At 38.9% G+C, this 22,981-nt stretch overlaps 1 protein-coding gene across 1 annotated transcript in view; it reads left to right on the forward strand.

The window, feature by feature from the left end:
- The first annotated feature begins 4,362 nt into the window (after positions 1 to 4,362).
- The window catches only part of ATP13A4 (ATPase 13A4), a 128,353-nt gene continuing 109,734 nt past the window's right edge, over positions 4,363 to 22,981 (forward strand). The window contains exons 1-2 of the mRNA XM_055570095.1: positions 4,363 to 4,682; positions 4,773 to 4,932. Coding sequence (XP_055426070.1) covers positions 4,363 to 4,682; positions 4,773 to 4,932 — 480 coding nt within the window. The remainder of the gene's footprint in view (positions 4,683 to 4,772; positions 4,933 to 22,981) is intronic.

Below are 22,981 nucleotides of genomic sequence, written 5' to 3' on the forward strand. Positions count from 1 at the left end.
TAAGCTATCAATATATAAATATGTGTGTATTATTCAGATTCCTAAGAATGGGCTCACATGTATGTTTTTCAGTGGGCCTTTGCTTTCAGTCTTCTTCGTCAGTAATGTTTTCTCTATCTCTCCATCTCCGTTTATCTAGGTTGGCATGGAGCTTCCTACCTCCATGAAGTCTTTTTGCCCTTATCCTACCTGAACTTTCTCTGCCACTCTTTTGTAATTAACACTTGTTTTGAAATTCATATTTTGGTGTTTGTCTTGCTTCTTAATGACTTAGCTCTTCCAAGGTATATTAACTCACATTCTCCATCTAGTACAAGTTGGTACAATGAAGTGAATCAAGCAAGTGTTAAATAAATGAATGAATGGTTTCTGCTAGAAAAGTGTCAAGATTTGAATTCAGATCACGCCAAACCCACATATGCTGCACTCACCATGTCACTCTATACTCTGTGAGGCACATCCAGTGGAGAATATATTTCAAATGGGTGATATTAAGGAAAAGAGAGACTGATTTAAATAATGAAACTTTTAACTCCTTGGGTAAATTCTAGGGAGTGTAATAACTGAATCATATGATAAGATGTTTAATTTTGTGAGAAATTCCCAAAATGTTTTCAAAAGCACCATTTTGCATTCCCAGCAGCAATGAAACCTTCTGTTCCACATCCTTGCTGGTATCTGGTGTTGGCAATGTTCCAGATTTTGGCCATTTTAATAGGTGTATAGGGATAGTTCCTTGTTGCTTTAATTCACAGTTCCCTGATGGCATAATCAAATGAGGTGATTATAAATAACAAACACAAAAGTTATTTACTTAAATTGTTTCTTGGTTAATTAGTTTAGCCTTGATTATTAAATTCCTTGTTCCTAAACGTATGTCTCCACAAAAACCTGCACACAAATGTTTATAGCTGCCATTCTCATAGCCAAAACTTAGAGGCGACCAAGATGTCCTTTGGTAGGTGAGCAGATAAATACACTGTGGTACATCCAGACAAGGGAATAATATTCAACTCTAAAAGAAATGAGCCATCAAAACAAGACCAGGAGAACTTAAATGCATATTACTAAGCAAAAGAAATCAATTTGAAAAGGCAACATATTGTATGATTCCAACTATGTAACATTCTAAAAGCAACACAATGGAGACAGCAAAAAATCAGCCATTGCCTGAGGTCATTGGAAAATTAGGGATGAATAGTGGGAGGAGGGAGAATTTTTAGGGCAGAGAAACTATATGATACTACAGGAGTTAAAACTCACAAAACTGACAAAGCCAAAAGTGAATTCTAGTGTAAACTGTGGACCTTGAGTAAAAATGATGGGTCAGTGTAGGTTTAATTGGTAACAAATGTACCATTCTGGTGGGGAATGCTAATGTGGGAGGAAGGATGTATATTTTTAAAAAGTATATGAAAAATCTCTGTACCTTCTGCTCAACTTTAGTACAAACCTAAAAAATGCTCCAAAAAAGTCTATTGAAATTTATTTAAGTTAAAATTTATTTAATAAATAATAATTAATTTTCCAACAATGTTGTAAAAGGAAGTACATTTAACTTAGAGGGTTCAAAAAATCTTTCTATTATCTAGAAAGACTGAGTTACTTTAGAACTTGCTTATTCAGTGATTCCTGTAATAGTCAAGTACAGGTTGATCAAGGAAAATATGCAAATTTGTGATGCTAGTTTATTTTCACTGACATCATTACTTACTGTATTAAGCTCAGACTCAGGCCATTCAGGTAATTACCTTAATCTCTATTTCCTGCCCTATCTCACTCCCTTTTTCTTTCACTCACTCCTTGATTGCAGCAAAGGCGATGGATTGCTTCTGGACCAGCTTGTGTGTTTCTCCTGATGGCTCCCTTGCTTTAGATGCTCTTTCCTATGACCCACTTCCAGTCTAAGTCCCAGCATTTCCATCTATTGAAGCTTTTCCTGTCTGACTTCAAGGTCCTTCTCAAGTACTTCCTTCCAGAAGAGGCTCTCCTGGTCATATAGATTTAATATCTCTCAGAAAGCACTTAGATTATACCAAATGAACCTGTAGAAGCTGTATTAACCTAATAATGAGGAACGTGGAGCGGGAGAGCTGCATTGCCATATCCAAATACTTGCATGTCGCTATTTATTTTCTGTGCTGGCATTTCCCAGTCTGCTAAGTGGGAAGGTCTAGAGTAGTACTGACTACAGAGGTTGTAAGGATTGTAAATATGTGCATAAAATGCTCAGAATAGTGCCTGGTACATGGAAGTGTTCTGTAAATATTCTGTTTCCTTTTCATGGAATGTAGCTCCATTTCTAGGTACACTCAATGCTTACAGACCAACAGTACTACACCAGGAAGGAGGCTGCCCATGAGTCATGTGGGCTGTAGAGGCACTTGGATATTTTACTATTAGAACTTCTGGAGGGATGTGAGGAAACTCATTATTTCAAAGTCCTCAGTTCTCCTGGACCATGTCGTTGAAATGGTTTTCCACGGACTTCTGGTTTTCAATAACATTTTTTTTTTTACATTCTTAAGGACTGATTTTGCTATTCAAGTTCGCCTTAAATATTGCTATGGCATAATCAGATCTGTTTAATGAGGTTAAGTTCATGTACAGTTTTTTCTGAAGCTCTTAATCAATTACACACTCATCTTAACCCCACAGTGGCACATGAATTGCCAAATGTATTCAGGAACCCAGTCAGAAGGAAAAAGTGCAGGAATTGCCAGTTCTAGACAACAGAATGAAACACTTGTTTCTCACTTGCCCACTAGCACTGGTATAGTTTTACCACTTCACACAGAAACATTCCTCAATCCTCATAAGTTGAGATAAAGTTTGAAGTATCTTAAATATTTACATGTCTCTTTCCAGAGCTCTAAAATATTCACTTATCCTTTGTTGAGATATAATTTTTTTTTGTTGAGATACAATTCACGTTTATAAAGTCTACCCTTTAAAAAGTGTACAATTTAGTGAGTTTAGTATTTTCACAAAGTTTTGCTGCCATAACCACTAATTCCAGAAGATTTTCATCCTCCTAAAAAGAAATCTCATACTCTTCATATTTTGATTTTGTGATAAAATGTTTTATTTATGTGGTTAAGTTGCACTAATAATTTTTAGAAATTCAGAGAGCTGCATGTATGTATAAATATAGTAATTAATATTATAATAGGCTATTTTTGAATGCTTATCTTAGTGATACTTTACCATTTGTTCAATGTTTTACACACACACACACACACACACACACACTCTTCAGTCTTTGACTTGCTAGGATTTCTCATATCAGGTTGGTGATCAGTGCCAACATCTGTGGGTAGATTGAAGGAGAGTGGGTGGACACACTGAAGGTAAAAATAACTCTCCTTTATTGAACACACACTGTTTTCCAGGGACTACCCCTCACACAGGAGGTAAGTTCTATTGCTATCATTTTTTATTCTATGTGGGAGCAGATAGAGGCTTCTGGAGCTTTTGAGACTTGTTTTCCCCACGTGGCATAACTAGGAAAGGCCAAATTTGAACCCAGGCCCTCCGAAGTGGGTGGCAGAGAATGAGATGGTTGGATGGCATCATCACTGATTCAATGGACATGAGTTTGAGCAAACTCTGGGAGATAGTGAAGGACAGGGAAACCTGGTGTGCTGCAGTTCATGGGGTCACAAAGAATCATAACTTAGTGACTGAACCTCCAAAGTCAGAGCACTTGCCCTTAAACACTGTGCTCTAGTGGCTGCTGTTAAATTGGATGTCTAGCTTAATTATGATGACAGTCCTTGATCAGAGCTCTACAGCATGCTTCCCCAAGCCCCCACTCAATTCCTCCAGTTATTGGTGGAGAAGAGCCAGCTCCTGCAGGTTAAATGCTTACAGTGAGGCTAGCACAGATGAGCAGCTAGATCGCTTTTTTTTTCTCTTTCAGAGCAGACATGAATGTGTGTTGCTTCCACAGTACTGGGACTTCTGACAGTTGTCTTAGACTCCTAGTCCAGCTTTCAAAATAACTAAACACCTTTTATCACATTTGTTTGTATATTTGAATACTTACAGTCAGTTGGAGGGTAATATATGACTTGATTTATATATGTAGTCTCTGTGCTCAAATAATGTATGTTGAATGAATGTGTGAAAAAATTTAAAAATGAGTCTAGACTCCTTATGAGTTCAACCACCAGTATTTTAGTGAGAGGAGACTGCATGGTATAGTTTGATTATGCTTTTTTTTCCCTGCAAGTTTCTCAAAAAAGTAAACTTAATTCCACATACACGTTGAGTGGAATATTTTTTTACACAGACAGAGAAATGTGATTTCAAATACCTTTTGAAGAGGATTAGTCACAATTTTTACCTTTTGTAAGCAAAATGAATGAAGATCCTATTAAAAGTCGATGGATTGGGGCTTTCATGAATCAGATAAAATCTGCAGCTCTGTTAGAGTCCTTTTGCCTGTTGCCCACTCCTCGGAGAGGTCCTGCCAACTCTGCATTGTCCCGCCGGATTTGCAGTCAGATGTCTTGGGCTGGCAGGCGCTGTGCAGGCAATGAGTTCTTTCCCTGTAAGTTGGGTACAAAAAGACCAGCATGGGAGCAGCCTCCTTTGGGACAGCGGCTGAGAGAGAATGCAGTTAGCCAGGAGCCGGCAGAAATTCCTCCAAGCAAAGGGTGGCTCGTGGGAGGAGTTCGGTTTCCTAAGTACTGTCATTTGCTGAGAGAAGGTGTGTGCTCCAGAGCGAGTTTTAACCTGGAGAATTGTTAATGCATTAACTCTTTCAGTCAGCTGGAGAGGGAGAGCGGCGGTGGCTGGGCGAGTTCAAACTCAACCTGGACGCATCTGTTCCGGAAGGTCAGGGAGGAGTGGAATCGCTTTTCTATGGGGGACCACTTTGAGAAAGGCCAGCACGCTTTGCTCAATGAAGGAGAAGAAAATGAGATGGTAAGATTCCTGCCACATTCCGCCTCTTTCCATTTCCACTGCCCAGCCTCCAACACTCACTCACTCACACACACGTACATACACACACACACTCACACACACATACACTCACACACTGACACGCTTACATACACTCATACACACAAACACATGCTCATACACACACTTGTGCGATTTGATTTGGGCACAATGTGAGAAAAGACAATGCACAAGAAACCTTCCTTTCCCATAAATGTAACCTCTGACACCAGAAATCTGGTAGGCTTAAAAATATTGTATTCATTTTATCAAGAACGTTTTGAAGTAGAATTGAAAGGGAGAGAAATACAATGCTACTTTATGATTTGTTTCGAGTCTCATCAGTATAGCCAGTTCTGGCCAAAACCTACTAATTTTAGCAAATCCCTAATGTTGGGAGCAGCATATTTCCTGATAGGAAGGACTAGCACATCTTCAGAGAGGTAAGAGGGCAATGGGGTCCTGACCTCCTCTGCTCACGTATCTGTGTTCACAAAGATGTCTGGGCAGAAAACACATAAAAATAGTAACAATTATCAGCCTACGTACGTTTCTCTTTACTTCTAGAATTTTACTTGTTGTTCCTTTCATACAGATTGGTTACAGAAAATTTTCCGGAGTTCACAGTCTCTTTTATTTTAGGTATGTTCCCATCTGAGAAAATGTAGGAAAATCAAAGATGATTCTTATGCTCTTGCTGAAATTAAAGCTGTATTTCTCAATTACAATCTAATCAAGAGAGAGTTAGAAATGTGTACTTCTGTTAATAAGGCCGTTCTGCTAATTGTGTAAGCATAGTCTTTTATGCCAGTAATGGTGTAATTAAAATGTTAAAATGTGAAATTCTCATTCTACAGTAGCATTTTTATGTTCCTGGAGTAAATATATAAGTAACAAACCCCAAAGATATTTACTTAAAAATTGTTTTCTTGGTTAATTGCTTTAGCCCTGACTATTAAATTCTTTGTTCCTTAAACTGGTCTTTCAAGTCTAATCTGCTTACCTGTTCCTATAGCAACAACATTTTTTGGAACTTCAAAAGTAGATCCTTTCTACTATCAAAGCTGAAACATTTATAAGGGAATCAAAGTCTCCCAAGTTTATGTGGCTTTCTTAACTGTCTCCTTAGTTCTTTTGGATTTGACTACCAAATAACAACTGCCTTTAGGCCCTACACAAATGTCACCAGAAGTGACCTTCTGATCCATGTTTTTGATCCATCCCTTTTTCTGATCCATCCCTTCCCTCCAAAGTGTTTTCTCTATGTTAAGAAACTTGAGAAAATTCTCTATATTAACTTGAAAATCTGATCCTCATTTTTAATATTATTCACAAGAAGGCAAAGTCTGCTTCCCTCTAAGGGTTTTTTTATTCTCCCTCAAATCCTCAGCTGGAAATACAACTACTCTTTTCCTGTACACTCATTTCTTCTCTTCCACAGCTTGTCATTCCAGAGTCATGAAGACTTATCTGCTTGCTGGCGGGACATTTCTAGTTCCGGGGAAACTAGTCCCCCTTTTGTAGCCTACATATTCTACTGAAGCAGTGTTCTCAGCAGGCCCCCTTCACAACGCATCTCTCAGCCACCATACTCGGGTGTCAGCTTAGTTTTGCATGCAACTGAAAGCCCGGTTAGGAGAGGGCCTTTGACGTGGAAAGCACACTGTGTTTTCTGGAGAGGAGTCATCTAGCCGCCAGTCTCGGCGGAGGTGCAGCAATTAGTATGCACTCTTGAGCTCTCTAGCCTGCTCAGCCTGGAGAAACCTGGCCACCTGCCTATTACTGTGTCTGACACTGTCCATTTTAAACACACCACCCCACTCCCTTCACCCAGAACAGCAAGCATCAAAAATTAGCAAGATAAGGTATGTCACACATTTTAAGAGTGATTTTTAGTTTACAAAATAGTTTTTTTGCCCACTAACTAACTTAGTTTTCACTACACCCTGTGATGCCTTCTTCAGCTTTTGCAGAGGATATAGCAGTCCTTTTCTTTTTTAAGTTGTACTGCAAGGCATGTGGGGTCTTAGTTCTCTGCTGCTGCTGCTGCTGCTAAGTTGCTTCAGTCGTGTCCAACTCTGTGTGACCGCATAGACGGCAGCCTACCAGGCTCCTCCATCCCTGGGATTCTTTCTCCAGGCAAGAACACTGGAGTGCTCTGACCAGGGATCAAACCTGCACTCCCTACAGTGGAAGCACAGAGTATTGGCTGGACCAATACTATAGCCAGTAAAGTCCTGGATATGGTACTCTTAATAGGAGAACACACTTCCTCCTTTAATGAACAAAGTTTAGGAGCATCTGATCTGCTTAGATTCTCCAGGGTCTGTTGTTATATATGGTTTGTATTTCCTGAGTCAGTCTGTCTCCTTTGGCCTCAATGTTAGTTCCTTTTAGCAAATCAACATTGTTTAGAAATGTGTCACACCAAGTGTTTATAGTTTCTGGCTTTCTAATTAGTGCAAGTTTCCAGGGAAAATAACATTCCGGGGTTTAGCCTTCATGTCAAATAAAGAAGAACGGAATATTTCCAGGCCTAATGATGCCTGGGACTGTCTTCCACTCTAGAACTAATAAGCTAAAAACTAAAGAGACACTCTGCTGCTGCTGCTGCTGCTAAGTCACTTCAGTCGTGTCCGACTCTGTGCGACCCCATCGACGGCAGCCTACCAGGCTCCCCCGTCCCTGGGATTCTCCAGGCAAGAACACTGGAGTGGGTTGCCATTTCCTTCTCCAATGCATGAAAGTGAAAAGTGAAAGTGAAGTCGCTCAGTCGTGTCCGACTGCTAGCCACCCCATGGACTGCAGCCCACCAGGCTCCTCCGTCCATGGGATTTTCCAGGCAAGAGTACTGGAGTGGGTTGCCATTGCCTTCTCCAAAAGAGACACTCTAGGTGACCTAAAATTAATATCCTCAAGTGTAAATTGAGACAGAAGCCCATGGAAGAAAGCACTTGTTAGGAGGATAAGGCAGAAAAGGGGGAAAAGTGAACTTCAGAGAAGATTTCCCTAAATGACTGCCTCTGAGAGGCCTCAGAAAGGAGACGGTCTCCCACACATCACCCGAGTGTGACCAGAGATCAGGCTTTCACTAGCCTTGGGCTAGCCACTTGCCTGCTCTAGCCTGTTTTTGTGCCTGTAAAACGGGTGTAGTCCTTTTCTTACTTGTCTCACAGGGTTCTTATGTGGAAGTGTTTGAAGAAATATAAAATTCTGGAGAATCATAAGCTGGTGTCTATCCAAAGATAAAAGTCAGGGCTTCAGCAGTTAACCAGTTGAATGCATACTGCCACCTCCCTCCCCACCGAATGAGGTCGTCTCTTCTCATTAAAAAATGACAAGTGAAGAATATATACTTTTATTCACAAGTTATAGAAACCATTTATAAATGGAGAGGTGCCCAGTTTCTTTATTAATAATCAGCTTTGTAGTGCTTAATTTGGAAAATACCCACCAGTCTTAGGACTCAGTTTCCTTATTTGTAAAAGGAGAGCATCAGATGGCCTGGGATCTCAAATTCAGATGTTACATATTTATATTTGGAAAGGTCTTAGAAACACTGAGTGCTCATTTCCTTATACCATGACTGTACAAAGATATGATTTAATTGATTCAAACTTTACTCCCTATCATATTTAGTTACACTCTAGTGAAATCAGACTCCTTCATGGGGAAGTGCTTTATTCCAGTGAGACTTTTTTAAATAAATATTTTTGTTTGTTTATTTAATTACTTGGCTGTGCTAGGTCTTAGTTGCGGCATGCAGGATCTTCCATCTTCACTGCAGCATGTGGACTCTTTAATTCTGACATGTGGGACCTAGTTCCCTGACCAGGAATCAAGCCTGGGCCCCTTGGATTGGGAACTCAGAGTCTTAGCCACTGGATCACCAGGGAAGTCTGAGACTTGTTTTAAAAATTGTGTTCCCTGATTTTTTTCCTTCCTGGATTTTAGCAATTAAAAAAGAAAAAAAAGCCTTGAAAATTTTTTCTGATTATAAAGGTAGCATATGTTAATTGTAAAATATGTTGCAATGACATATAAAAGGTGTAAAGAATGAAGTAAATATGATTCATGAACTTTCCAACCAGACATGATCAATATTATTATATTGGTGACTCTCCTTCCAGACTTATAAAAAATCCATATACAAAACTTATCACTTGCTAGCATTTCACTACATTTTAATGTTATCTATATTCTTGCAATTATTTTTACTTGTTGTATCTATATCATGGAAATACAACATAATGGTATGCTACTGTGCATCTCTTCTCAACTCTGTATTCAGTGATGCCACATTAGTAGCTTGGAATTAATAATGTTGGGTGTATTTATGCCATAGAAATCAAAAGGTGCTGCAGAGAACTTCTGTCTGCCCCACCTGAAGGCTGGTTGTTAACTTTATACCCATACACTATAGCACATATTGTTTCTTCAAGACTTTTCTCCCTCCTCCATACATGCCTGAATAAAATAAGAATACTGAGATTCCCCTGGTGGTCCAGTAGCTAAGACTCCACACTTCTAAGGCAGGGACAGGGGTTTAATCCCTGGTCAGGGAACTAGATCCCACATGCCACAGTGAATATTGAAGATCCTGCATGACACAACTAAGACCTGGCCGGCCCAGCCAAATAAATAAATATTTTTTAAAAATAAAATAAAATAAATAAGAATATTGTATTTGTATAGCATCCATTTATTTGTACTGTTATCATGCTGAATCAAAAGACAGTCACAATCTACTCTTAAAAGAATATATACACATTATCATAAATACATTAAAAAAAAATGGAGTCATTTTTAAAGCTGGCCATTTCATTACACTTAAAATGTTAGGGACATATTTTCCTTTTGATATTTACAGCTTCATATAGCCATTTTAATGTTTAAATTATGTTTGGATGGACTGCACTAAACCAAATACATCTCTAATGTTGCACACTTAGGTCATTTCTAAATATTTTTCGGCTGTGACGGACAATTTTGTGTGTGTATTTTTATATATTCATCAGAGCATTTCCTCAGGGAAAAGTCCTAGAAAAAGTTACTGCTGCTTTAAAGGGGATGTGTATTGTAAATTTTGATTGATACGTGATTTTAATACGAAACTGCCCTCCCTAAGATTGTGATTGTACCAGTTTATACTCTGACTAGCAGTCTTTTTTGAGAATGCTTACTTTCTCTACCATACTTGCCACTGTTGAGCACTATCAGTCTTAACCTTTGTCTCATCTGGAATGTGAAAGTGATATTTTGTGGCCGTATTATATTTTCATTTCCTTTATTTGAAAGTTATCACACATCTATATGTTTGTCAGCATTTATTTTTACTAGATTATCTTACTGTTATCACTGATATTATATCAACCAGTAGACTGGGTAACTAAAAATTTTCCAGTAGACTGGTAGACTGGGTAACCCAGTAGACTGGGTAACTTTTCCCAGTGAATAAGGAAAAGCAAGAGCAACTCTTTCTGAACTTCCAGGTCATTGGGAGCAGCAAGAAGCTAATGCCACAGGCACATAATATGGCAGCAGGGTGGTGTGTGGTCTTTGCCACATTGGAAGTCCTGTCGTGCCTTCAGCGTGAGTCAGGGGCATCTGTCCTCAGCAATTATTGGGCTCACTTTGATAGTTGATGTTGGCCCTTTCTTCCCTAACACCAGGGAGCAAAAGCACCTCCCCCACCTCAATAGCCACTTATTTATTATGCTCATTGAGCACCTCCGAGTTGGTTGCCAATGTTAACTAGCAAACCCACCGGTCTCATAGTGGAGGAATTGTGTTCAGACTGAGACATTTTGTCAGCTGAAGTGTTCAGGAAGCTGGGCCACTGGCCAAGTCTAGTGTCTTTATTCTTGATTCATTGCTGTAGAACTCCCATGAAGTCAACTCATCTTTGATTGAAACTCTTGAAGAGGAAGATTTAATGGCTTCTTGATAATAGGGACCTGTTTGGTTCACCTTTCTATGGCCTCCTTCTCCCCTTTCCCCAGTCCCCAGAATATAGTACAGTGCTTGGCGCAAACACTCAGGGCATAGCTGATGGCACAAGACCAAGCTCCCTTAACCTGCAATTTTGTATTCTGAGAAGAACAGGGAGGCAGTGGGGCTCAAGGGGTGAGACGGTTTGAATAAAGAGAAACCTAGGAAATTTATGTCGTTTATTGGGGATTGTCAGTCATCTTGTGAATTTATCAATCGACTGCTCTCTCCATCAATCATAAACAAAGCTTATTCTTTGGAGTTAATTAGCCATACTACATTATATTCCTATGAGATACCTTATTCTACTCTTTTATCCATTCATGTATAAATTCAACAAATATTTACCAAACCCTTCCTCTGTGCCAAGCATCCTCTGTGCTAACCAAAGAGGATTTCAAGTGAATAGCAAACAGTTTCTGTTTTCAAGGAGTTCAAAGATGAATGGGCAGGGCCAAGTATGTAATCTGTGGGGCCCAGTGCAAAATAAAAATGAGGTACCTCTGGCTCAACAATTATTATGAACTTTAGGATGACTCTAGCAGAGCATCCTTCCAAGAGCAGGGCCTTTTGTGACTGCACAAGCCACATGCTCATGAAGCTGGTCCTACAATTGGGTCAAGTAGGGGTGAGATGTAGTGAAATTATGCTGAAATAGGTATTGTTGGGAGACTTATGCATACAGAGCTGTGGGAGCACAAAGAAGGAACAACTCAGTCAAAGAGCAATCCAAAGGGAAAAGAGGGCATTCGTTTTCTCTGGAGGGGTAGATTAAGGCCAGATTGTGAAGGACTTTATGAGACATCCTAATGAGTGTACATTTTGTCTTTTCCACAGATTCCCAAACATCGGTCCATGAAAAAAACATACCAGAATCAAGTTGGAGAGTGCATTAAAAAAATAGACCCCTAGGTCCCCATTCCAGACCTACTAAATTAGAATCTTTGATGATCAAGCTGAACTTATTGTGATATCAGCCTGGTGGGCACAATGGGGAAGCCACTGGAAAATTTGAAACAGGGAATTCATATGGTAGGATTTTCCTTTCCAAAGGATGTTACATCAGGGGTGAGGAAGTTTGGTTGGAGGAGGAAAGTTAAGGAAGGAGTGTTTGAAACAGTCCAGGTAAGAGATTCAGGATGGAACTACAGCTTGTTAAAGAGGATGCTGAGTGGAGAATGGATTTAAGAAATATTTAGAAATTAGAATTAAAAAGACTTCATGATCCATAGATCATGGGATAAGAGAGAAGGGGTGAACAGGATGAGTAGTTACTAAGGAAGACTTTAAAGTTCCTCCTTTTCCAATGGGAGAAAGATGGTGCTATCACTTAATCCCACAGGGAAAAATAGGAACAGGTTGGGAGTGAGGATGGCAATAGCTATAGCAAATACTTAATGGTGTTTGATCCGGACTGGGAACTTTACAAGGTAATGACTTCTTTAACCCTCTCAACACCCTAGGAGGAATGAGCATCTCTCTTCTACAAATGAAGAAACAGGCACAGAGAAATTAAATGACATGTCTAGGTTCATCTGGCTCAGGAAATAGAAGGCTATAGCCTGGGTTCCTGCTTTAAACATGTAGCTTACTGCCTCTGGTTTTGTTTAATTTTGGACACACTACTTTAGTTGTTAATGGTTGCAAAACAGCAGGGCATAATTTAAAGAAACACCACATTAGGAATCTGGAGACCAGCACCGTGGTATTGGCTCTGTCATTATTAAAGTAGATCATGGTCACCTCTCTTTGATGTCACTTCATTTACAAGATGGAGATAATAATACTTTAATGATTTGAGCCAGGGACCAATGCAGATGGTTTCTTGGGGTCCTTCCAACACACATAAAAATATGGTTTAAAAAGTTTTAAAACAAGTGGATAAAATCTCTGTGAAATGTCTTAAGAAATTTAAGTGATATTCTTGAGTTTTTAAAAGTACTGTGAATTGTTTTTAGTCATGAAAAGAAGGACTTATCTGGAGACATTACAGTAAGTGGGAACTGGAAATTTATGGCAGTTGCTTTATGAATTACTCATGAATAAAGGAATCAAGAGTAAAACTATCAGTAAATAATTAACCAAGGCTGAATCTACAGCTTCCTCAGGCCCACAGAAGACAGAGCAGGGACTTGGGCTTCAGAAGAGTTGGTGATCTGGCGTTGTGTCCAGAGGAAAGTCACCCTAGGTGCCAGTTGCAACACTTTGTGGCTGTTTCAAAGCCTTATGAAGACTAGACAGAGTGAGACCACCCATCTAAATGGGCTACAGGTATTTCTAGATGCCCATCATGAAAACCTTGGTGAATTAATTGCCTGAAAATCACGGCTGGGTTGAACATCGCCTCCTCAAATCTGTCCTCAGCCTGAGGCTATTCTTATGGACAATGAGCACAGTTAGGCCCTAGATATCCCTTCAGATAAAGAGCAAAAGGAGGCCCAAATGTGCTTTCCAGAGAAATGTTATGTCCCTCAGGTCAGGACACTTTCTGATTTTTAGTGGTTGTGCACACAGGGCTCTGGCTGAGACTATAATCACCTTAGTATTTCCATAATTTACTAGCTTCTTGGGGGAACCATGGCTGCAGGATTTTGAATTTCTGGATTTTTGAAACTTTGAGTCTCAAGATCAGGCTTGATCGCCAAGCATCATAAGGATCTCTTAGCTCAGATGCCACATTACCCTGTGCAGGTCTTTCCCTTAGTCACTTCTAAGAGACAGTTTTTTACTTTCCATTTTCTCTGATCACCTTAACATGGCCTTCTTGCTCTTCCCAGAATATTTTATATACTTTCTTTGCCAGGAAGGTGTCTTCACCCTAATATCTGGTCTTCAGAGTTCTGCCCATCCATCAGAACTCATCCCAAATCTGACTTCCTTCTTTAAGCCATTTGGGAGTCCCTGAGTCACAGTTGGTCCCTTCCTTGTCTGGAATGTGTTTGAACTCTTCCTATAGCAATTTCACTGGGTTTTGTAATAGAGTGCTTTATTACATTTTGTAATAATGTGTTTATCTTTCTCCTCCAACAGACTGTGAGTTAGTATGGGCAGGTACTGCATCTTATTTCATGTCTACATCTTACACAGAACACCAACGTTGCTTAATATGTTTCCGATAAGATGAAGACTGTGCAAATATTATAAGTTTTTTTCTTCTTTCCTAACTGAATTAAGTTGTTACACCGAATTTTACAAAAGCAAGTACTGAGAATATATAATTTGTCCAGATCTGGAAGCTAAGAAGCAGTAAAAACAGATCTTGAAACTTCGCAGGTTGATTCCCAAACTCCCGCTCTAACTCCAATGGTTTCCGGGATGCCATTACTGTTACCACCTCGGTTACTACCGTCACTAACCGTAACTATCACTACCACCACCACCGGCACCACTACAACTAGTAAATAAGCCCAAGGTAGTGTGTATTAGTTTAGCTGCTATTTCACACATAGTGTTCATTTTGAACTTGTGAGAAGCAAAACCTCCAGGTCTCTTTTATAAAGTCATAGCTTTCTGATCTTTTGGACATAGAAGTGAACAGAGGCACAGGCTGTGGAATCAGGTCACCCAGATTCCCCTGTAGTTTCCAGCCATCCCTGCCTGCCAGCTTCACAGAAGTGGTGATGCTCTTGTCCCTCCACCAGTGTGGCTTCCTTGGCTTTTTACTACTTGGCTTGGTGCTAGGCTTCTAGTAGGGACACAGAGGGTGATCCTAGCCAGTCCTTTTGTATTTGGGCTTCAGGAAATGATGCTTTGTCAATATTCTTGTTTGTCCTTTCCGTGGCAGCCAGTTCTGTCTGTCATTGGCTTTAGGTGGAATTTTCTTGCTCCTCCCTTCACAGTTGCATGAGTGTGATTTTGTAGACCCATGCTTGGTAAGTGGTAGAGGATCCACCCAGCATCAATGCATTTTTGCTTGTGTCAGAGAGGATTTCCTACTTTCAAGTAAGTGACCTTTGTCCATTTGGTCCTGCTTGTTTTAGTCTCAGACTTTGCATGGGGTTTTCTAACAACTCCAGTATTACATATCTCCAGGTACTAAGTCAATGGAAAAAATAAAATTATTTCTCAATAATATATAGAATTTTTCTCTTTTCTCAATAAAATAGAAGAGCAAAAAGACTCATATTTTCTCATTGGCTCTGATCGGATCATCTCCTCTTTTCAAACTTATTAGTGTGGACAGGAGAATATCATGGTTTTAATCTCATTCCCAGTCCAAGAGTCAGGGTCAGAGGCAATTTTATATGAAGCACATCAGCAGAGGGTGGTAGGAGGAGGTTTGACAGAAGAAAATTGGAGTACTGGATGCTATTACCTGGAGTAAAATAAATGGGAATTGGAAGGTCTAGACAAAAAAGTACAAATGGACAAATAGAATTTCCCTTCTAGCCAATAAATAGTAGTGTAGCTGAACTGAACAAATAAAGTTTAAAGTGGTTAGATCCCCTGTAATTTTTTTGCCTGAATAAATGTAAAATATAGAGCTTTTCCGAAGGTATTTTACATATCTAAGAAGAGGAGGAAAAGGACTTTAAAAATATGTTTGTTTTTCCAATTTTATTTTTATTTTTAAAAGTTATTTAAATTGAAGTATAATTGATGTGCGATATTGTATTAGTCTCAGGTGTACAGCAAAGTAATTATGTTCTCTCTCTCTGTATATGTATCTTTTCCCCAATTCTTTTCTTTATAGGCTGTTATAGTGAATATAGTTTCCTGTACTGCATAGTTTCCTGTAAGTTTCCTTATACAGTAAATCCTTTTTATTTAACTATTTTATATATGGCCATGTGTATCTGTTAATCCTTTACTCCTAATTTATCCTCCTTTTCACATTTGGTAAGAGTAAGTTTGTTCTCTATGTCAGTGATTCTGTTTCTATTTTGTAAATAAGTTCATTTGTTTTATTTTCTTAGATTCCATGTATAAGTGAAATCATATAATATTTGTCTTTGAATTACTTCAATTAGTATGACAATCCTTAGCTCCATCTTTATTGCTATTTTTCTGATTTTAAATATGTATAATATCATATATGAAACGAGTCACGAGTCCAGGTTCGATGCTGGATGCTTGGGGCTGGTGCACTGGGACGACCCAGAGGGATGGTATGGGGAGGGAGGAGGGAGGAGGGTTCAGGATGGGGAACACATGTATACCTGTGGCAGATTCATTTTGATATATGGCAAAACCAATACAATATTGTAAAGTTATATAAAATAAAATTTAAAAAAATAATGCAAATGGGTTACGAATAAAAGAAATGTTAGCTTATGAAAAAAAAATAAAAGTTTGTTTAATCATATTTACTTATTTACAAAACAGAAACAGATTCACAGACTTAGAGAACCAATTTATGGTTACTGGGGGAAAGGTGGGGAGGAAGGATAGAGTGGAAGTTTGGGATTGACATGCACACTCTAGTATACTCAAAATAAATAGCCAACAAGAACCTGCTGCATAGACCAGGGAACTCTGCTCAGTATTGTCCAATAACTTAAATGGAAAACAAATTAAAAAAGAAAACGTATATATATATATATATATGCATAACTGAATCGCTTCGCTGTACACCTGAAACTAACAACATTGTTAATTAACTCTGCCCCAATATAAAATGAAAATTAAAAATAAAATAATTTTTGTTATCAAAAAGTTAATTTAATTGTATTCAATAATTAAAATATGCACAATATAAAAATAAAAAAAGAATCACAATGATGCCATCACCCAAGGCAAATACCACTAGTATTTTTATTTTATGCATTTATATTTCAGACTTTTTTGTTTGTGCTTCACCTTTTTTCAGTTAAATTTGAAATCATACTGCATAATTATGTTGTTTCTCTTCACTTAATATTATTACATGTATTTTTTCCATGTTATTAACAGTAGTTAAGCATTATTTTAATGACTATATAATATGATTAGCTTATTCTTATATACATAGGTTTCTTTCTACTGCTACTACTAATAATACTGTAGTGAATATCTCTGCATATAAATCTTCTCTGTGTTTTGTATGTTAGAGGAATATTTTTAAAGACAAGTCTTTCCTAGTTTCTAAAATCATATTTTTCGGGGGGTCTGCACATTGGTCAGGCCAGATTGGCTAACCCCTCTCAGTAGTAGAGATTTAGACTCAAGTGGAGCTGTAGGAAGGGATATGATTTTGATGCTCAGAAATGCCATTTTTGCCATTCTCCACTCAGGAAACTATAAAGAGGAAGTGAGTAATAGAAAGTTGTGATGCTTCTGTTTATCCAAAGGCTTTTCAGGCAAAAGACATCATGTGCATATGAAGGGTCAGTTCTGACCACAAGGAGTCCCATGTTGCAAGGGTGAACAGAGCTGGAGCACAGGCTAGGGAAACTTCATATTTTATTTCAGAAAAGTTTTCTTTAGCTTCTCCCTGCTCTTTTTACCCTAGGAGGAATAAATAAAAGCTAGAATCCTTAATATCTTGGTAACTAATTCCAATCCCTTTGCCACAGCTATAGTATCTGTTCTTTAATAAATGCTTGATTATAGGGCTTTCAAACCACTGGGAGAAAAAACCAATTATCTTCCTTCTGAAATTTTACAAAGATCACAGAGCAGGAAAAAAAAATTATGTTAGTTAACATCATTGAAATAATTGCCTACAAAGGATCCGTATATAAATTAATTGGCAAATTGAAATAAAAGAATATGCAAATAAAATACTTTTTCATTATCCCAAGGAGGATATACTTTTCTATTTAATTTCTCATAGCTAATTAATCAACTATTCACTGCTGTATGTTCAGTGCTTAGAAAAATGCCTGGCACATAATAACTAAACAATATGTATTTTTGAAAGACATAAATGAATGAATGATGGATGAATGTAGCTTGTTACAGTTAAATTCCAAAATAATATAAAATAGCATACAAATTAAAAGATAAAAAATGATTAGAATTGAAGGAAATAGATGCCTGGTTTACTGCACTTCACTTTACTTGTTCCACAGAACCTCAGGCCAAAATCTTCAAAGTTTATCTGACCTTCTCCTGCCTCTTCATTCATCCAACCTTTCTTTAAGTGCCTTCAGAGAGAAGGAAACTTATAATAAGACAAATCATTTCCTTGTAAGACAGAGCTGACTATTAAAAAAAAACAAACCCAAAACTCTTCCTTGTGTTGAACTGAAATATGTTTCTATTAATCTGAATTTATTAGTCTTACTTCTTTTGCTTTTGGTGACTTCCTGGAAGAAAACCAGTTTCCAGTTCTACAAGTCAGGTATGTAAAAATTGTTCTTGTTTTTCCCCTGCCCTACCCTTCCAGGTATCTCTTCTCCAGTCTATACAATTTCTTCAATCATTTTTCATGCTCTTTGAAAATCTTGGAATGATAATTAGAAGAAGCTACCTTCTCTTATGTAATTCTTTCTTTGAGATCAACAGAGATTCTTGGGTAAAGGTGCATCTACCAGGAGGAACACAGAAGTGCCATTTACTGTGTCACTAAGGTTGTTGATGATAAGGAGTTCAGAGCAGCCTGTTCAGAGTCAGACAGGTCTTAGAGCAGGCTTATTCTGTTACCAAGTTCTGTTCCTCTGCTTGCCACTTGAAAAATCAATACTCAAGAGACAAGTCTTAGTTGGAAAGGAAAGGCTGCTTTATTCATGAAGTTGGCAATTAGGGTGGAAGGTGGTTTTTGTGTCCCCAAATCAACGGAAGATTCTGCTTGTTCCAAGTAAAGGGAAAAGGGGAAAACAATCTCGGTTAATCACGAAGGAGGCCAGATTCTTTGTCATGTTTCCATTCCATGCAGATTTGCTGACTCCCCCTGAGCTTTCTTTTGATGCTATCTTACCTACAGATTAGCTAAGGGGGATGAAATATATAACCAACTGAATGCCAACTTCCAGAGAATAGCAAGGAGAGATAACAAGGTCATCTTAAATGAACAATGCAAAGAAATACAGAAAAACAACACAATGGGAAAGAATAGATATCTCTTCAAGAAAACTGGAGATATCAAGGGAACATTTCATGCAAGGATGGGCACAATAAAGGACAGAAAAAGTAGGGACTTATCAGAAGCAGAAGATATTAAGAAGAGGTGGAAAGAATACACAGAAGAACTCTATAAAAAGGGTCTTCAGTTCAGTTCAGTTCAGTAGCTCAGTCATGTCCGACTTTAATGACCCAGATAGCCATGATGGTGTGATTGGTCACCAAGAGCCAGACATCCTGGAATGTGAAGTCAAATGGGCCTTAGGAAGCATTACTAGGAACAAAGCTAGTGGAGGCGATGGAATTTCAGCTGAGCTATTTCAAATCCTAAAAGATGATGCTGTGAAAGTGCTGCACTCAATATATCAGCAAATTTGGAAAACTCAGCAGTGGCCACAGAACTGGAAAAGGTCAGTTTTCATTTCAATCACAGAGAAAGGCAATGCGAAAGAATGTTCCAACTACCGTACAATTGCACTCATCTCACACACTAGCAAAGTGAAAGTGAAGTCACTCAGTCATGTCTGACTCTTTGCAACCCTATGGACTGTAGCCTACCAGGCTTATCCATCCATGGGATTTTCCAGGCAAGAGTACTGGAGTGGATTGCCTTTTCCTTCTCCAGGAGATCTTCCTGACCCAGGGATTGAACCCAGGTCTCCCACATTGCAGGCAGACGCTTTACCCTCTCAGCCACCAGGGAAGCCCACACACTAGCAAAGTAATGCTCAAAATTCTCCAAGCTAGGCTTCAATTGTACATGAACCGAGAACTTCCAGATGTACAAGCTGTGTTTCAAAGAGGCAGAGGAACCAGAGATCAAATTGCCAACATTCACTGGATCATAGAGAAAACAAAAGAATTCCAGAAAAACATCTACTTCTGCTTCATTGACCACACTAAGGCCTTTGACTGTGTGGATCACAACAAACTGTGGAAAATTCTTAGAGATGAGAATAACAGACCACCTTACCTGCCTCCTGAAAAACCTGTATGTAGGACAAGAAGCAACGGTTAGAATCGGACATGTAACAACTGACTTGTTCCAAACTGGGAAAGGAGTAAGACAAGGCTGTATATTGTCACCCTGCTTATTTAATTTATCTGCAGAGTATATCGTGTGACATGCTAGGCTGGATGAATCACAAGCTGGAGTCAAGATTTCCAGGAGAAATATCAACAACCTAATATATGCAGATGATACCATTCTAACAGCAGAAAGCAAAGAGGAACTAAAGAACCTCTCGATGGGGGTGAAAGAGCAGAGTGAAAAAGCTTGCTTAAAACTCAGCATTAAAAAAATTAAGATCATGGCATCCGGTCCCATCTCTTCATGGCAAATAGGTGGGGAAAAAGTGGAAGCAGTGACAGATTTTATATTCTTGGGATCTAAAATCACTATGGACAGTGACGGCAGCCATGTAATTAAAAGACACTTCCTCCTTGGAGTGAAAACTATCATGAACCTAGACATATATTAAAAAGCAGAGATGTCACTTTGCTGACAAAGGTCCACATAATCAAAGCTATGCTTTTTCCAGTAGTCACATACAGATGTGAGAGTTGGACCATAAAGAAGTCTGAAAGTGTCAGTCACTCAGCCATGTCTAACTCTTTGCAACAGCAAGGACTGTAGCCTCTGTCCATGAAATTCACTAGTCAAGAATATTGGAGTGGGTAGCCATTCCCTTCTCCAGGGGATCTTCCTGACACAGGGATTGAAAGCAGTTCTCCTGCATTGCAGGCAGATTCTTTACAGTCTGAACTACCAGGGAAGCTGAAGAATCGATGCTTTTGAATTGTGCTGGAGAAGACTCTTGAGAGTCTCTTGGACTGCAAGGAGATCAAACAAATCAATTCTAAAGGAAATCAACCCTGAATATTGATGGGAAGCACTGATGCTGAAGGTGAAGGTCCAGTACTTTGGCCACTTGATGGGGAGACCTGACTCATTTGAAAAGACTCTGATGCTGGAAAAGATTGAAGGTAAAAGGAGAAGGGGTCGGCAGGGGACGTGATGTTTAGATAGCATCACCAACTCAAAGGACATGAATATGAGCAAATTCTGGGAAATAGTGGAAGACAGCTGAGCCTGGTGTGCTGCAGTCCACGGGGTGGCAAAGAACTGGACACGACTTAGCAACTGAACAACAACAGTGCTGTGGTTAAAGTCACTCTTTCTTCTTTTAATTTAAACTTTTTATATTGTATTAGGTATAGCTTATTAACAAACAATGCCGTGATAGTTTCAGGTGAACAGCAAAGGAACTCAGCCGTACATTTTCATGTATCCATTCTCCCCCAATCTCCCATCTCATTCAGGCTGCCACATAACACTGAGCAGAGTTCCACATACTATAAAATAGGTCCTTGTTGGTTATCCATTTTAAATATAACAGTGTGTACATGTTCATCCCAAGCTCGCTAATTATCCTTTGCTCTTTCCTTCCCATCCTCATGCTGCTGCTGCTGCTGCTAAGTCACTTGAGTCGTGTCCAACTCTGTGCGACCCAATGGACAGCAGCCCACCAGGCTTCCCCGTCCCTGGGATTCTCCAGGCAAGAACACTGGAGTGGGTTGCCATTTCCTTCTCCAATGCATGAAAGTGAAAAGTGAAAATGAAGTCGCTCAGTCGTTTCCGACTCTAACGACCCCATGGACTGCAGCCTACCAGGCTCCTCCGTCCATGGGACTTTCCAGGCATAAGTACTGGAGTGGGGTGCCATTGCCTTCTCCGTCCCATCCTCATACCTGGCAACTATAAGCTCTTTCTTGAAATCTGTGAGTCTCTTTCTGTTTTGTAAGTTCATTTGTATTATTTATTTTTAGATTCCACATGTAAATGATGTCATATGGTATTTCTCCTTCTCTGTTTGAAGAATCAGTCATTCTTTAACTACTTAAGTTGTCATTCTTACTCCTTTTAATCCAGGAAAGAAATCAATAAGTTAGACAAAGCATTGTGTGTATTCTGTAGAGCATAAAACATGTGTTAGGTTAAATGTTACCTAGTGATCTCATTTTTACAATTAAAGTCTGAGGGAAATAGAGATGGACAAACAGAAAAGGGGTTACAAAAAAGTACTTATAATTCTTGCCTAATAATTGTAACAGTAGCATTTTTATTGACTACGTACTAGGACCTATGTCCTTTCATAAGCACTTTTTCAAGTGATACTTCATTTTGAATTTATAAAAACCCTATTAGGTAGGTACTGTCTCTACAGGTGCAGCCATTAAATGTTTCTGATGGTCTACTATGGCGGCGGTCTCCACACTATGGACTGTGGGTAAAATCTGGCTCACTGATTGTTTTAGAAATAGAGTTTTGTTGGAAAACAGCTTTTGTTTATAGATTGCCTCTTGCTGCTTTTGCCCTACTCAGCAGAGCAGAGTAGTTGTGAGGGAGTTCATATAGCCCACAAAGCTGGAAATATTTTCTATCTGGTACTTTACAGAAAAGCTCTTATCCTTTCTTTTCTTTTCTGGTCTTATTCTTTTTCTTTTTTTAAAGAACAACTTTTCCTTCACTGCCATAGTAAAATGTTACTTGTTAAGATTGCCCACATTTTCTTTATCCACCAATACTGGTTTCCACCAGTATTGGTTTAGTAGAGTTCCAAAAGGCCTGGGGTTGGCTGGTGTTTAAGGGTTTGGACAGGCTGTCCGTGAGAGCAGTAGATATTTACAAACTGTTCTAGTTGAAAGGGCCTGTTAGAAGTCCAGGATCTCTCTAATACAAATACTTCCATTAATCATTCATTTTGTGTGACAAATGTCCCTTGTCTGGCCTCTGTTTCTTCCATCTGTAGATAGATGTAGATGTGTAAGATCTGTCTGGTTCAGTTTCATACCTGTCCTCATTTGAGGTTGCTTAGACTGTTACTAGCATGAACACAGGGCCCAGATCTGTAAGATTTGCCTGCTGGACATAGTGTAGCCATTTATTGCCAAGAGTCAAATGGATCCTTAGACCCCTCAAATCATGGAATTTCAAGTATAGAAAATTACTCAGAAATATTCTAGTCTGACATAGTCATTTAAAGCAATTTTTTTT

This window comes from Bubalus kerabau, chromosome 2, assembly GCF_029407905.1.
Source record: "Bubalus kerabau isolate K-KA32 ecotype Philippines breed swamp buffalo chromosome 2, PCC_UOA_SB_1v2, whole genome shotgun sequence".
Classification (NCBI taxonomy): domain Eukaryota; kingdom Metazoa; phylum Chordata; class Mammalia; order Artiodactyla; family Bovidae; genus Bubalus; species Bubalus kerabau.